The sequence below is a fragment of the Rattus norvegicus genome, chromosome 14 (assembly GCF_036323735.1).
Source record: "Rattus norvegicus strain BN/NHsdMcwi chromosome 14, GRCr8, whole genome shotgun sequence".
NCBI lineage: Eukaryota > Metazoa > Chordata > Mammalia > Rodentia > Muridae > Rattus > Rattus norvegicus.
The window spans coordinates 42,239,186-42,256,915 of NC_086032.1; the positions used below are offsets into that span (position 1 = coordinate 42,239,186).

Consider the following 17,730-nt stretch of genomic DNA (forward strand, 5'->3'; position numbering starts at 1 on the left):
GGACAGGCTGCAGTCAGAGACAGCAAGGGCAGATTAACAGTAGAGATAAGCAGATGACAAGAGGCAAGCACAAGAACATAAGCAACAGAAACCAAGGTTACTTGGCATCATCAAAACCCAGTTCTCCCACTATAGGAAGTCCTGGATACCCCCATCACACTGGAAAAGCAAGATTTTGGTTTAAAATCACATCTCATGATGGTGATAGAAGACTTTAGGAAAGACATAAATAACTTCCTTAAAGAAATACAGGAGAACACAGGTAAACGGGCAGAAACCCTTAAAAAAGAAACACAAAAATCCTTTAAAGAATTACAGGAAAACACAACCAAACAGGTAAGGGAATTGAACAAAACCATCCAGGATCTAAAAGTGGAAATAGAAACAATAAAGAAATCACAAAGGGAGATAACCTTGGAGATAGAAAACCTAGGAAAGAGATCAGGAGTCATAGATGAAAGCATCACCAACAGAACACAAGAGAAAGAGAGAATCTCAGGGTCAGAAGACACCATAAAAAACATTGACACGGGGTTGGGGATTTGGCTCAGTGGCAGAGCGCTTGCCTAGGAAGCGCAAGGCCCTGGGTTCGGTCCCCAGCTCCGAAAAAAAGAACCAAAAAAAAAAAAAAAAATTGACACAACAATCAAAGAAAATGCAAAATGCAAAAAACTCCTAACCCAAAACATCCAGGAAATCCAGGACACAATGAGAGGACCAAACCTAAGGATAATAGATATAGAAGAGAATGAAGATTCCCAACTTAAAGGACCAGTAAATATATTCAACAAAATTATACAAGAAAACTTCCCTAACCTAAAGAAAGAAATGCCCATAAACATATAAGAAGCCTACAGAACTCCAAATAGACTGGACCAGAAAAGAAACTCCTTCTGTCACATAATAGTCAAAACACCAAATGCACGAAACAAAGAATATTAAAAGCAGTAAGGGAAAAAGTTCAAGTAACATATAAAGGCAGACCTATCAGAATTATATCAGACTTCTCACCAAAGACTATGAAAGCCAGAAGATCCTGGGCAGATGTCATACAGACCCTAAGAGAATACAAATGCCAGCCCAGGCTACTATATCCAGCAAAATTCTCAATTAACATAGATGGAGAAACCAAGATATTCCATTACAAAACCAAATTTACACAGTATCTTCTTCACACAAATCTAGCCCTACAAAGGATAACAGATGGAAACTCCAACACAAGGAGGAAACCTACACCCTAGAAAAGGCAAGAAAGTGACCTTCTTTCAACAATCCCCCCCCCAACAAAATAGCCACACAAACATAATTCCACATCTAACAACCAAAATAACAGAAAGCAACAATCATTATTCCTTAATATCTCTTAACATTGATGGACCCGATTCCCCAATAAAAAGACATAGACTGACTGGATATGTAAAGAGGACCCAGCATTTTGCTGCATACAGGAAATGCACCTCAGTGACAAAGACAGACACTACCTCAGAGTAAAAGGCTGGAAAATTTGTTTCCAAGCAAATGATCCCAAGAAACAAGCTGGAGTAGCCATTCTAATATTGAATAAAATTGACTTTCATCCAAAAGTTACACTTAAGAGTCCCACAGTTTTTAACATATTAAAAGTTCAATTCCTTTAAAATATCCAATATCTTTTAAAATTCAAAGTCTTTTTAAAATTCAGAGTCTCTTAACTGGAGGCTCCACTAAAATGCTTTCTTCCTTCAAGAGGGAAAACTATCAGGGCACAGTCACAACCAAAATCGAAATCAAACTCTAACCAGCCAATGTCTGGGGTACACCCACATTCTTCTAGGCTCCGCCACAGGCTTGGGTCACTTCTCCAGCTCTGCCCTTTGTAGCACACACCTTGTGTTCTAGGTTCCAGATGCCTGTTCTCCACTGCTGCTGCTGTTCTTAGTGGTCATCTCATGGTATTGGCATCTCCAAAACATTGCTGTCTTCCACTGCAACTAGGCTTCACCAATACCCTCTCATAGGCTTTCTTCATGGTGCCAAGCTTCAACTCCTTTGCATGACCACTTCAGTCCTGGGTCATCAATTGGAACTGAGGGTGCACCTTCACCAATGGCCTTCCATGGCCTCTCACAGTGCCCAGTCTCAGCTGCTCTTCATGACTCCTTCATGCCTTCAAAACCAGTACTACCTGGGTGACTCTTACACACTAACAAGTCCAGCCACAGAATAAGGTACAAACTTGTTTTTTTGTGGAACACAGCTTCTTTGTGCTCTCAGAAAACACTTCCCAGATTTCACCTCAATGATGCTGGTCTCTTTATCGCCACTAATCTCTTAGCTCCAGCTGACCAGCATCAATCGTCCCAGTAATGCAAAGGTTTTGCTTTGGCAGTTCTGGGATCTTGTTAATCACAGCTGATTCTTCAGCCCCAGCTAACCAAAACCACAGAATCGTCACAATCAAAACAGCAACATCCCTGAAAAGAATCTTTAATCTTCCCTCTGAAATTTCACAAGCCAGGCCTCCATCTTCTGCACTGTTCTCAACATTATCTTCCAAGTACCTATAGAATATTCCACAGAGCTCTTAACATCCCAATAGCTCTTCTAGCTCAAAGTTCCCAAGTCCTTCCACAGTCCTCCCCAAGACATGGTCAGGTTGTCACAGGAATACCCTGCTCCTGATACCATTTTCTCTTAGTCAGGGTTTCTATTCCTGCACAAACATATGACCAAGAATCAAGTTGGGGAGGAAAGGGTTTATTCAGCTTACACTTCCACATTGCTGTTCATCACCAAAGGAAGTCAGGACTGGAACTCAAGCAGGGCAAGAAGCAGGAGCTGATGCAGAGGTCATGGAGAGATGTCACTTACTGGCTTGCCTCCCCTGGCTTGCTCAGCTTGCTGTCTTATAGAACCCTAGACTTCCAGCCCAAGGATAGCAGCACCCACAATGGGCTAGGTGCTCCCACCTTAATCACTAGTTGAGAAAATGCCTTACAGCTGGGTCTCATGGAGGCATTTCCTCAACTGGGGCTCCTTTCTCTGTGGTAACTCCAGCCTGTGTCAAGTTGACACACAAAACCCAGCCAGTACAGTTATCAAAAAAGACAAGGAAGGACACATTATACTTGTCAAATGAAAAATCTACCAAGATATACTTTCAATTCTGAACATCTATGCTCTAAATGCAAGGTCACCCACATTCTTAATAACTTTACTAAAGCTCAAAGCACACATAGCACCTCACACAATAATAGTGAGAGACTTCAACACCCTACTCTCAACAATGGAAAGATCATGAAACAGAAACTAAACAGAGACACAGTGAAACTAACAGAAGTTATGAACCAAATGGATATAACATATTTATAGAACATTTTATCCTAAAACAAAATATACCTTCTTCTCAGCACCTCATAGTACCTTCTCCAAAATTGACCATGTAATTGGTCACAAAACAGACCTCAGCAGATAGAAGAAGATTGAAATAATCCCTTGCATCCTATCAGATCACCACAGACTAAGGCTGGTCTTCAATACCAACAAAAACAACAGAAAGTCCACAAACACATGGAAGCTGAACAATGCTCTACTCAATGATAACTTGGTCAAAGAAGAAATAAAGAAAGAAATTGAAGACATCTTAGAATTTAATGAAAATGAAGGCACAACATACCAACACTTATGGGACACAATGAAAGCAATGCTAAGTGGAAAACTCAGCTCTGAGTGCCTCCAAAAAGAAACTTAATTAATATAGTAAACATGGCCATCTTGCCGAGAGCAATCTACAGATACAATGTAATCCCCATCAAAATTCCAACTCAATTCTTCAGAGACTTAGAAAGTGCAATTTGGAATAACAAAAAACCCAGGATAGCTAAAACTATCCTCAACAATAAAAGGACTTCAGGGGAATCACTATCCCTGAACTCAAGCAGTATTACAGAGCAATAGTGATAAAAGCTGTATGGTATTGGTACAGAGACAGGCAGGCAGATCAATGGAATAGAATTAAAGACCCCGAAATGAATCCACACACCTATGGTCACTTGATCTTTGACAAAGGAGCTAAAACTATCCAGTGGAAAAAAGACAGCATTTTCAACAAATGGTACTGGTTCTACTGGCAGTCACATGTAGAAGAATGTAAATTGATCCATTCTTATCCCCTGGTACAAAGCTCAAGTCAAAGTGGATCAAGGACCTCCACATAAAACCAGATACACTCAAACTAATAGAAGAAGTGGGGAAGAGCCTCTAACACATGGGTACTGGGGAAATTTTCCTGAACAGAACACCAATGGCTTATGCTCTAAAATCAACAATTGACAAATGGGACCTCATAAAATTGCAAAGCTTCTGTAAGGCAAAGGACACTGTCACTAGAACAAAACAGCAACCAACAGATTAAGGAAAGATCTTTACCAATCCTGCATCTGATAGAGGGCTAATATTCAATATATACAAAGAACTCAAGAAGTTAGACTCCAGAGAACCAAATAACCCTATTAAAAAATGGGGTACAGAGCTAAATAAAGAATTCTCAACCAAGGAATATCAAGTGGCCAAGAAGCACCTAAAGAAATGTTTGACATCCTTAGTCATCAGGCAGCGGGCTGTGAAAGGTACCCTGATTCCTGGTCAAGATAGGTCGAATCCCCAGGACCCTAAAAGGGACAGCAGGCACATTCCCAGTCTCCCAGGATATCAGGACCTTCTCATGTAGCTGTAGCCCTCGACAGACCCTGTAGAAAGGTTTGAGACAGATCAGTCACATAGAGCAACGCCCCAAGCCCCTCCTCCACAGGTGAGGATGTAACCATACATGTAGGTTCAAGACAGATCAGACTGAGAAGCAGGACCACGCCCCAAATACGTAATGAGGTCTTCCCAAGCTCTCAGGTCAAACCAATAGAAAGTACCTGCTGTCAGACACTGACCCATCCAAAACCTGTATTTAAGAATCGTGTTCAAAAGGATTAAATGTGTGCAGGAATTATTCCATCACCTGAGGGCTTCTGTCATAAGAGCTATAATACTGCAGCCACTTGGGGAAGAGATTTGCTCTCCCTAAATCAATGCCAGAAGCTTCCCTGAACCCCTCACTGGCTAGTCAGTCTCCTGCTGGCTCAGCCTGGGCAACCAGCAAGCAGCAGTGGCAGAAAGAAGGACCAGCAACAGGAGGCAGTGGAAGCAGTCCCCCACCCCGTCCGAGTTCTCCCACCCTCACCCAAACTAGAGCACCTAGCTGGGCAAGAGATCTCCGTGGGTAGCCCCCAGTGCACAGAGACACAATCAGAGTAATGCAAATCAAAACAACCCTGAGATTCTACCTCACACCATTAAGAATAGCTAAGATCAAAAACTCAGGTGACAGCAGATGCTGGCGAGGATGTGGAGAAAGAGGAACACTCCTCCATTGTTAGTGTAATTGTAAGCTGGTACAACCACTCTGGAAATCAGTCTGGCAATTCCTCAGAAAATTGGACATAGTTCCAATTTTCCAAAAAATGTTCCAACATACAACAAAGATACATGCTCTACTATGTTCATAGTATCCTTATTTATAATAGACAGAAGCTGGAAGGGACCCAGGTGTCCTTCAACAAAGGAATGGATATAAAAAATGTGGTACATCTACACAATGGAGTACTACTCAGTTATTAAAAACAATGACTTCATGAAATTCATAGGCAAATGGACGGAGCTAGAAAATATCCTCTTGAGTGAGGTAACCCAATCACCGAAACAACAACAAACAAACAAACAAAAAAACATGGTATGCACTCACTGATAAGTGGATATTAGCCCAAAAGCTTGAATTACTCAAGATACAATCCACAGACCACATGAAGCTCAAGAAGGACCACCGAAGTGCGGATGCTTCAGTCCTTCTTAGAAGTACGAACAAAATACTCACATGAGGAAATACAGAGACAAAGTGTGGAGCAGAGACTGAAGGAAAGGCCATCCAGAGACTGTCACACTTAGGGATGCATTCCACCCGCAGTCACCAGATGCTGTCACTATTGGGGATGCCAAGAGGTGCATGCTGACAGGAGCCTGATATAGCTGTCTCCTGAGAGGCTCTGCCAGAGCCTGACAAATACAGAGGCAGATGCTTGCAGCCAACCATTGGACTGAGAATGGGGTCCCCAATTAAGGAGTTAAAGAAAGGACTGAGGTAACTGAAGGGGTTTTCAACCCCATATAAAGAGCAACACTATCAACCAACCAGAACCCCCAAGAGCTCCCAGGGACTAAACACCAACCAAAGAATACACATGGAGCGACCCATGGCTCCAGCCACATTTGTAGCAGAGGATGGCCTTGTGGGGCGTCGATGGCAGGAGAGGTCCTTGGTCCTGTGAAGGCTCAATGCCCCGGTCTAGGAGAATGCCAAGGCAGGGAGGTGGGAGGGAGTGGCTGGGTGGGTGAGGGAGCACCCTCATGGAGGTAGTAGGGAGGACAGGATGAGGGGTTCCTGGAGGGGAAACTGGGATAGGGGATAATATTTGAAACCTAAATAAAGAAAATATCCAATAAAAGAAAAGAAATAGGGGTTGGGGATTTAGGGATTTAGCTCAGCGGTAGAGCGCTTGCCTAGCAAGCACAAGGCCCTGGGTTCGGTCCCCAGCTCAAAAAAAAAAAAAAAAGAAATAATAAGCAATAACATGAAATATTTTTAATTTATATGAAACTGCTTATGCTCTTAATATATAACAAAATATTAATTATCCTAATGAGAAACAGCTGAGTACACAACCATGCAATGTGCAGAGTAAGTACCGTGGTCATTTAAAGATATTGGGTATTTTCTCTGAGCCGAGTACTGCCCATGTATTAAGTAGGCTCAGTCCCAACGAAGACCCACTGAGGTACTGACAGGAACTCTATTACTCCCACATTTGCCTCCTCTCCACTCACAGTGCCCTTTGTCACTTACAGATCGCCTATCTTGTTTAGTACAAATATCCCTCTCTAGGGAGGTAAATGTAGGGCCACGTCAGGAATGTGGCTGACTTCTCTCATACCACAGCAGAGCTTGGGTAAAGTCCTTGGATTGCAGGCAGGAACCACCAATCCCAGCTACAGGTAAGACTTTTTAAAACACTTTATTTGATTGGTGTGTGTGTGTGTGTGTGTGTGTGTGTGTGTGTGTGTGTGTGTGTGTGTGTGTGTGTTCATGCACGTGCGCATGCCTGTTAGTGCATGTATGGAGGAGATGTCCAAACATTGCATTTATGGGGGCCACAGATTGGCATTGGCCTTTATTGCCCTCCCCATTCCTTTCCTGAGGTACGGTCTCTAACTAAACCTGGAGTTCATTGGTTGGCTAGATTGGCTGACTAGCAAGATCATAAGACCTTCCTGTCTCCAACCTGTCCCCCTGACCACCATGACTACGTTGGGACTATGGGCACGTGCAGCCACGCAAACCCCTTTACAAGGGTGCTGGAGTAAAGCACTTGCATAGGCCTGTATCATGGCATCTCAAGATCTAAATGAACTAAGTAGTTTGGGGTCAGTAAAAGGGAACATGAACAATAGGCGGGCAAGCACACTGGAGCACTCAATGATCCCTAGGCTAGTGAGATGGCTCAGTGGTTAGGGTGCCTGCCACCAAGCCTAATGACCTGGTACCCAGGACACAAATTATGAGAGCAGAGAACCATCTCCAACAAGTTGACTGCTGACCTCCACATGCACACTGTGGCACACATATACCACACACACACACACACACACACACACACACACACACACAGAATAAGTAAATAAATATAATTTTAAAAATTAATGGCGACTACAGGACATATAGTCTATCTCCCCAGGCAGTGCATAGAGACTTCTGACTGTGTCCACAAGTAGTTACAAGCTCCTTGAATATGCTTTTCAGATGGAGCTTAAATTTCAAACCAATCTAGAATGTGAATTACTGTTTTCAAATACAAATTGTATCTTTTTTATTATATTATAAATTGATCGTGGCTTACATGAATAGACAGCATATATCACTTCACTTTTGCTGTATTATATTCTCAAAAAATCTTAACCTAAGTGAACCAAGAACCGTACATGGGCAATCACTGATTTGGTGATGTCCCTGGTGAGCTCTGTCAGTAGATGGTAATTTAATTTAGCTACTATGATACTCAGTATTCTCAGGATATGTGGTTGACTGTCAACTATTATTATGCTGGCTAGTTTTATGTAAACTTGGCACAAGCTAGAGTCATCTAAAAGGAGGGACCCTCAGTTGAGAAAATGCCTCTATAATATCCAGTTGTAGGACATTTTCTTAATTAGTGATTGATGAGGGGAGGGTCTAGGCCATTGTGGGTAGTACGATCCCTAGGCTGATGGTCCTGGATTCTATAAGAAGGCAGGATGAGCAGTGCATGAGAAGAACAAGTCAGTAAGCGGCACCCTCCATGGCCTCTCATCAGCTGCTGCCCCTGTGTGAGTTCCTGCCCTAACTTCCTTCAGTGCTGGACTATGACGTGGAAGTCAAATAAATCACTTCCTCCACAGGTTGCTTTCAGACATGTTTCAGCACAGCAGTAGGAACCCTAAATAGGACAGAAATTGTCACAAAATAATGTGGTATTGCTGTGTCAGACCTGACCATGTTTTGGGGGGAGGGTTGTGGAGGGATTTTGAAAGTTTTAGCTGGAAAAATCCATTGAGTATTCAAAGCTTTGATGAACTGCTCTGTAGAAACCTAGGAGAAAAGAGTATTGAGAGAAATGCAGGCAACGAAGGCCTCAAGGCCCTTGCATATTTACCTTTTTGAATTAATATTATGTAGCTCTGGTTTTTTGGGCTGAAGAATCAGCTGTGATCAACAAAAGACTGGAACCACTAAAGTGAAACTTTTGCTTTACTGAGACAATGGGTGTTGGTCAGCTGGAGCTGAGAGAACAGTGGTGATTAAGAAGAGACCAGTATTATTTGAGGTGAAATCTTCTGGGAAGTGTTTCCTGAGAGTCAGTACACAGAAGCTGTGATTCAGGGCAGCCTACTGCTGGCAGCTAAACTTGATAGTTACTCAAGTGGTTCTGGTTTTGAAGATGTGAAGGGGTTATGGAGAACAGCTGAGTCTTGGCACCAGGAAGAGAGCCTGGGCAAGGCTGTTCATGAAAAGTTCAGCTCAGTTGCAGCAGAAGACCCAGCATTTTGGTGATACCAGTACTATGGGACAATGGCCAAGAAAGTGGCAGCGGTGGCGGAATGGAGCCTGGCTGAGTTTAGAAGACAAGCTTTGTGTACAGCAGAGGGGGGAGCTGGAGAAATGACCCAAGCCTCTTGGAGGAGCCCAGAAGATGTGAGTGAGTCCCAAAATGTTGAACACTAGTTATTTACACTGTTGGAGCTTGGTTTTGCTTTGTTCAGATTGTGACTGTGCCCTGGTTCTTCCTTCTTGAAGTGAGAAAATATTTAAGTTAATTTTGATTTTACTGGAGCTCACAGTTGAGAGACTAACTTTTATAGAGATTTTGGCGTTTTACAAAGATTTTAAAAGAGACTGAATATTTTAAAGATTCTGAATATTTTAAAGAGACTGACTTTTTAAGTGTTCAAATTTTTAATGACTGTGGAACTTTTAAATTTTATTGTTTATATTATAGTGTTGGTATTCATGTGTGATTCAGATGAACAAGAATGGAAAGGTTATGAATTAACAGTGATATATTTGTATGTCAAGTTGACAAGGGATCAATTGTACTGGCTATTTTTGTCAACTTGACTCAAACTAGAGTCATCTGAAAAGAGGGAACTTAATTGAGAAAATGCCTCCGTAAGATTCAACTACAGGACATTTTCTTAGCCAGTGAAGGAGAAGAGTTCAGCTTTGTGAGTGGTGCTATCCCTGAGTTCTGTAAGCCCTGGGATCTATAGGAAAGCAGGCTAAACAAGCCATGATGAGCAAGTCAGTAAGCAGCACCAGCCCACGGCCTCTGCATCAGTTCCTGCTTCCCGGTTCCTGCCCTGTTTCAGTTCTTGCCCTAACTTCCTTCAATAATGGTCTGGTTACCTGAAAGTTTAATGATGTGGAAGTTAAGTCAGATAAGTCTTTTCCTCCCCTACTTGTACTTGTACATGATGTTTCCTCAAAACAATAGAAACTCTAACAAGGACAGCTATCAACAGAAGCTAAGTAAGAATGGAAAGTCAGCAAGAGAGGAAGTGTTAAGTGATAAACTTGTCAGCTTATGAAATGAAAAACAGGAAAGTATCAGGTTGGGAAGACAGAGCAGCCCTTATACACATTAAGATTCTGAAGGAGAAATAACATCGTGAAAATAGATGTCTAATTCACAGCCTTGAAGAACTAATCAGTCTTGAAAAACGTACTCCTGGAGTGAATCCTTGATGTCCACAGTGCATGCTGTATTTGTTTTGTATTGTTTAGCATTTGCTTGTTTGTTTGGGCAGCACTGGAGATTAAATTAAGAACTTCAAGTATACTAGGCAAGCATTCTACAACTGAGCTATCCCCAGACCTTAGCACTGGCTTTTTGAGATAGGCCTCTCTATGTAGCCCAGGCTGGCATCAGACTTGAGATAACCATCTTTCCTCAGCCTTCCAAGAACTGAAGGCTAAGCCATGAGCCATCACGCCCAGCTCAGACTGTAGTATTAATGCTCTCTCTTTCCCAACTCTACTACTGCTACATTTTGTCTTGAAGCTGCTGTAGATACCCATGTCATTTTTTTTTTACTGATTTCCCAGTGGGCACAAAATACTGAAAGTACTTAAGATAACACACATCCAGTTTTCTGTCTACTTTCTAAAAATATTTTGTATAATTTTCCTCTGTGGGGTAATATATGTATCTAAGAAAGATGAAATTTTGACCTAGTTTATTCAGGAATCAACCAAGTCAAAGTCAAATGCCTTTAGCTTTAACAATAACCAAAACAAATTTATGTACAATACTATGTTCACAAACTAGGGCTATGCCTTGGTGGGTAAATGTGCTGTCCACCAAAATTGGTGCTCTGTGTTCAATCCCTGAGGACCACACACACACACACACACACACACACACACACACACACTACACACTACACACTACATACTACACATAAAGCTGTTAAAGTGTTCATTCACAAGCTGTGGAGAAAGCTCCAGTTTAAAGCTGCAAGATTTTAGACTGTTTAGTCATATTAAATAACAAAAACTACAATGTATTTATGTAACTCCAAACATCATACTGTCATTTTCAAGTCTTTGCCTGATGGTGGTTTAGTGTCCTTTCCTTACCTGTAAGGTTGTAGTTTAAGTGCTGGGCTTTGAAATTCCAGTGCTTTCTTAACAACTTCTTCATTTTCCTCTTCAGAAACAGAACATGTACAGTAAACAATCGCTTGAGCTTTAGCGACTGTATGGACAGAAGATAAAGTCAGTAGGGTGACCCAGTGCCAGACACAGATTTGTCACCAATGCATGCCACCAAATGTTCACGGAAATGATTTCTATGGATGCTCGAGTATCTCCCCTTTATTTTATTCTTTAAAACTTGCATGTGTTTGTGTGTTTGACGTGGCACACGCATGGAAGTCAGAGGACAACTTGTGGAAACGGATCCTCTCCTTCAGCCATGGGAGTCCCAGGCACCAAACTCAATTCTTCAGGCTCAGAGACAGGGGTCCTTACCTGCTATGACACCTCTTGAATGGCTCTCCTTTAAAAAGGAGCTCGTATTAGTAATGTAAGCAATGACCAGTAAGTAAAGTAAACCCAGCTAGACTGTAACAAAAGAAAAATGAGAATTCAATCATTGTGATCAATCTAGTTCCATACATGAAGAAATAAATACTGCACATTATCATGAGCAGACATCCCTGTAAGTTATATCACCAGATTAGTTTAAAAAAGACTCTAGAATAGGGGCTGGAGAGATGGCTCAGTGGTTATGAGCACTGACTGCTCCTCCAGAGGTCCTGAGTTCAAATCCCAGCAACCACATGGTGGCTCACAACCATCTGTAATGGGATCTGTTGCCCTCTTTGTCTGACAGTGCACTCATATACATAAAATTTTTAACAAGACTCTAGAAATAGACGGATATTAATGGGAATTATAATTCTGTCTTGCTGCTTTGTGAACCTGGAAAGATTACTTGAAAGACTCAGGTCTCCCATCCATGAAGCAGGGAACTGTCAGGACCCGTGGCTCACTCATTTACTCATGCTAAGCACCTACCGTGTAACAAGCACTTTCTGAGGCTTTGTGGTCCTCAGTGAGAAACAAAAACACAAATTCTGCCCCTGTGGAACTTTTTTGGGTTTTGTTGTTGTTATTGTTGTTGTGGTGGTGGTTAATCCTTACAGAGGATTAACAAAAGAAAAACATGATTAGGAAAACAATTTAGGTTGATACAATGCAGTGGGGTGGGTAACAGCTTCAGAGGAGAAGCTACTGCTTTAAACAGTATAGTCCTAGAAGCACTGCTGATCTACAAGACTGTGCACAGAGAAGGAGAGCAGGGGCTCACCCTGAGCTCCCTATGAAAAGGAACAACCCAGTACAAAAGCCATAGCAGGGAACTGACACTGGCCTTTCAAAGGCTGTCAGTGCCCAACTGATCGGGTTACAGGAAATGAGAAGAGCTCTTGTTTAGTTCTTGTTCTATTGCTTTAAAGAGACACCATAACCAAGGCAACTCTGATAAAGGATGACATTTAATTGGGACTGGCTTACAGTTTCAGAGGTTCAGTCCATTATCATCATGGCAGCAAGCACGGCAGCATCCAGGCAGAAATGGTGCTGGAGAAGGAGCTGAGAGGTCTACATCTTGTTCCAAAGGCAAACAGAAGACTGACTTCCAGGAAGAGAGAAGGTCTAAAGGCCACCTCCACAGTGACACACTTCCACCAACAAAGTCACACCTACTCCTACAAGGCCATACCTCCTGGTAGTGCCACTCCCTGGGCAAAGCATATTTAAATCAAAACATTCCACTCCCTGGCCCCCATGGGCTTGTTCAAACGCATGAGTCTATGGGGGCCATACCTAGCCATAGCAGAATGCAAAACACATTTAGTCCAACTTCAAAGTTCCCATAGTCTATCACAATCTCAACAATGTTTAAAAGTCCAAAGTTCAAAGTCTTCTGAGATTCATTGAATCACTTAACTTGTAATTCCCTATAAAATAAACATCAAAAAAATCATATACCTCAAACATCACAGGATATACATTACCATTCCAAAACGACATGTGGAAATCCTGGACAAAAGCAATATCAAAAACAAGCTGGGGAAACTCCAAACTCTTCACCTCCATGTCTGATGCTAAGGCACCCATCAGATCCCCAACTCCCTTTTGCTTTGATGACTGAAGCACAGTTCTTTCTTTATTCCCTATTAGCAGCTTTCCTAATCAGGGATCCCACAGCTCTGGCATCTTTAATATCTTGGGGTCTCCAAATTAACTTCAACTTCACAGCTTCTTTTTTTTTAAGATTTATTTTATAATTCTAATTATATATAGATATATAAATATAAGTTGTAGCTGTCTTCAGACACACCAGAAGAGGTATCAGATCCCATTACAGATGGTTGTGAGCCACCATGTGGTTGCTGGGAATTGAACTCAGGACCACTGGAAGAGCATCAGTGCACTTAACAGTGTTCTTGTTCCAGTGTCTGGGATCCACACATGATCTTCTGGGCTCCTCCAAAGGGTTTAGGTTGCTTCTTCAGCTCACTGAAGAACTTTGGGCTCTGGCTGACTCCACTCCACTGCTGCTGCTACTCTTGGTGGTCATCCCGTGGTACTGGCGTCTCAATCTGTCAGTGTCTTCCACTGCAACTAAACTTTACCAATGCCCTCTCATGGGCTTTCTTTATGGTGCCAAGCCTCAACTTCTTTACATGATCCCTTCAGTACTAGGCCATCAAAGCCAGTAACACCTGGGTGATTCTTGGTGACATTACCAAGTCCAGCTGAAGCATGAGGTACAGCACTGGCCTCTCTAGAACACAGCTTCTTTGTGCTCTCAGAAAACACATCCCAGAAGATTTCACCTCAGTGATGCTTGTCTCTTCTTCATCGCAACTAATTTCTTAGTTCCAGCTAACCAGCATCAATTGTCCCAGTAGTCCCTTCTTAACTCTAAGGCCAGAGCCATGTGGCTGAAGCTGCCAAAGTTCTACAGTTTGCTGGAGCTGGAACATGGCTCCCTTGTCCTAGGACATCATCACCAGCCTTCTGTTTCCTCTTTCACCACCTAAGTTTGGCTGTGATGGAACTCCCTTTGTAGACTGACCTAGAACTCAAGAGATCTGTATGGTTCTGTCTCCTGAATGCTAGGATGAAAGGTGTGTACCACCAGGCCTGGGTCTAAGCTTTTCATGGTCACTATTCCCCAAGATCCAGATCAAAATCCTGTATCTTCCATTTCTGGATTGTAGTTCATTCCAGACTGAGTCCAAATGAAAACAACAACCAAGTAAACAATCAGCTTAGCTGGGTGGGATCCTGCCCCAAAGTCACCACCCCTTAATCTGTCTGTCTCCTAGAATACAGGATTTAGCCCCATTCTACTTCCTGGTGCCCTTTTATTACTTGAAATATACATTTTGTATGTTTTTCTTTTTTAGCTTGCTAAGCTTGATCGAGACAGTCCTCATAAAACTGAGCCCAGGATAAAATCTAAAGTAGGCTTTTAAAAGAATTCCTTTGTCAATGCAATTAATCTGAATCTTTTCACTTTAGCCTCAATCAGATTTTTCAGACAAGGGCAAAAAAGCAGTCCCGCTCTTTACCACATATCACAAGAACAGTCTCTAGGCTATATGCTAACATTCTTCTCCTTTGGGAACTCTTGAGCCAGGGAACCCCACATTTCAAATCATCCTCGACACTAATGTCTCCCATATTCCTACTAGGATGGCACAGTAAGCCCCACTTAAAGCATTTCACTCCTTTCCAAAGTCCCCAAATCCACATTCCAAACAAAAGCATGGTCAGGCCTATCGCAGCAATACCTCAGTCCCCGGTACCAACTTCTGTCTTAGTTTGGGTTTCTATTGCTGTATAAGAGACACCATGGCCATGGCGACTCTAATTAAGGACAACATTTAATCAGGGCTGGCTTATAGGTTCTGAGGTTCAGTCTACTATCATAGCAGCCTCCAGGCAGGTCTAGCGCTGGAGAAGGAACAGAGTTCTACATCTGGATCTGAAGGCAGCCAGGAGAAGACTGACTTCCAGAAATCTAGGAGGAGGGTCTCAAAGGCCACCCCCACAGTGACACACTTCCACCACCAAGGTCACACCTACTCCAACAAGTCTATGCCTCCTAATAGTGTCACTTTCCAGGCCAAGCATAGTCAAACCACTACAGAGGTGTAGGAGATGAAGTTAGAAAATGCAGTCTTGGGGATGGAGAGGTGGTTTGGCAGTTTAGAGCACCTTCTGAACTGGGATTTTTAGACCACTAGATGGACTGTGGTTTTTCACTTTGTTTTAAACTTATTTAACAATCTCATGACACCTGCTGAGACTGTAGAGGACAGAGGTAGAAGTAGGTGGACAAACTAAGGTCGTCAGGTTATCCTAGTGTACAGTACTTGTGTGAGCATAGTGACACTTATGGAGGTGGCTAGTCCCCAGTGTATATTAGATTACAACGTTCCTGGAGGTCTACTGATATGACATTAGCTGGAATGACTGTATGGAGAGGGGCAGGCATGGTGGGAGGAGCTCCACAACATCTGTTTTCTATCTATTAACTTGGAGAAGTTACAATATAAGGGATTCTTATTAATTCTTGTTCCAGAGAGCCAGAGTGGGAGTGGAGGACAGACCAGAGGCTTGGCGATGTGAATTCTTTAATCCCACAACTCAGTAAGTATGAAAGAGAGCTCTAGGCTTGTTCAGGGTATGAAAATCTGTCTCAAAATAAGATAGATAAATAGAAAGATATAGATATAGATGATATAGATATAGGTATAGATATATAGATATAGATATATACTGTTTAATGGACTGTGGGGGAGTTATCAGGAATGACAAATGACAAGAGAAGAAGTACAACAAGAGAGAAGTCAGAGTTCACAGCAGGGAAGGAGGCTGTATAATACTGAGCTGGGTACCGTGGCACGCGCCCATCATCCTAGCCCTTGGAAGACTGAGGCTGGAGCAACATAAGCTCAGGCCCTGCCTGGGTTACCCAGCAAGACTACAAACAAACGAACAGTTGGAAAGTTATAGCAGCACATGATTATTTTCCTTCATTATTAAATTATGCTAAATAACCAAGTTTATGATATTAATCAGTAGAGTTTAATGTCTATAAAGAGATATTTCAAAATGTACTGAGTTGATTGAAATGGACATTTTATTTGAAGGCACTAAGATTGAAATTTTGCTTATAGTTCACATATTGTTGCCTTATATTCTAGCAGGTAAATGAAGTGTATATTCCTGATTCAAAGATTAACATTGTATTTTAATAAGCTAGCACTAATGATAAACTTACATTTCATTGCATGTGTTAGCTGTTCAAATTGTTGCTGAGCAAAAATCTGAAGTTTATCTTTTGGTAGACCACCCTGAGAAAGATCTTGAAGTAAACTTGTATCTAAATTTTGAAAAGTAAGAATATACTTTTAAAATATAACACTATAGGGACTTTTCATAAATTATGATCAATTGTCTAATAATATGAACTTTCATAGATGATTCCTACTAATGCAGTTGACAATGTTAAAATATTGACATAATTGGAACATAATAGTAATTTTGTTTAGGTTATTGCTATTTTTCAAAGGGATATGGAAACAATTAATATTGGTTTTCTCCAAGTTTCTATGAAATAATCATTCAAAGATAAGTCACTTATACAATGAATACAAGCAATTCAAAGAGTAATACAGAAAATAAAGAATAAGATTTATTCTCCAATGCTGAAACTCATGAGTTATTAATCAATGAAAGTCATTATTTAAATTTTGAAATCAAGGAATTTCATGAGTAATTAATCAGTAAATTTCATTAATTTAGAAATCAAAACAAGTACCTTCGTGTTCATTTAAAATAAATTCCACTGGATTACTAACACCTAGGCTTGAACAGCGAGGTAGCAACAGAATGACCTTAACATTCTGTAACCGCTGATCTTTGGGTTCAATGCTAAGAAATGTTTCATGAAGTATTTCAATATCTGAGAAGAAAAAAAGCAAAACAAACAAAGTCATGTTAAATATTCCAAAATCTGAATTCTGAATGCAGCATGTAATCGTAGCTCTTCGCTCTTTGTTTCCAAATCCTCAAAACTAAAATCCCACAACACTAAATGCAAAGCAGTTAGAAAAGGAAGCTGCTCTTCTCTGTTAACATCCTAGTTAATCAAGTAATCTACTTCCTTTCTTAAAAAGACTTATTTATGTATTATACATAAGTACACTGTTGCTGTCTCAGACACACCAGAAGAGGGCATCGAATCCCATTACAGATGGCTGTGAGCCACCATGTGGTTGCTGGGAATTGAACTCAGGACCTCAGGAAGAGCGATCAGAGCTCTTAACTGCAGAGCCATCTTCTCCAGCCTGACTTACTTCCTTTTTTAAGATTTATTTCTAGCTCTGTGTATGTGTGTGGGTATGTCATGTGTGTGGCTACTCACAGAGGCCAGAAGGTATCGGATCTCCCGAAACTGAAATTATAGGCTGCTGTAAGTAGCCCAACTTGGGTGATCAGAACCACTCAGGTCCTTTGCAAGAGAAGTA

At 41.6% G+C, this 17,730-nt stretch overlaps 1 protein-coding gene across 11 annotated transcripts in view; it reads right to left on the minus strand.

Annotated features, from left to right (window-relative positions):
• The window catches only part of Nsun7 (NOP2/Sun RNA methyltransferase family member 7), a 55,952-nt gene that overhangs the window by 6,124 nt on the left and 32,098 nt on the right, over positions 1-17,730 (minus strand). For 8 of the 11 annotated variants that reach the window (XM_063273123.1, XM_006250947.5, NM_001400918.1 and 5 more), the window contains 3 exons: positions 17,022-17,165; positions 16,482-16,583; positions 11,255-11,372 (listed from right to left, as the gene is read on the minus strand). In XM_063273123.1, coding sequence (XP_063129193.1) covers positions 11,255-11,372; positions 16,482-16,583; positions 17,022-17,165 — 364 coding nt within the window. Of the gene's footprint in view, positions 1-11,254; positions 11,373-11,509; positions 13,141-16,481; positions 16,584-17,021; positions 17,166-17,730 lie in introns of those variants that run through there. The other 3 variants (XM_039091915.2, XM_039091914.2, XM_039091916.2) reach the window with 3 other exon arrangements.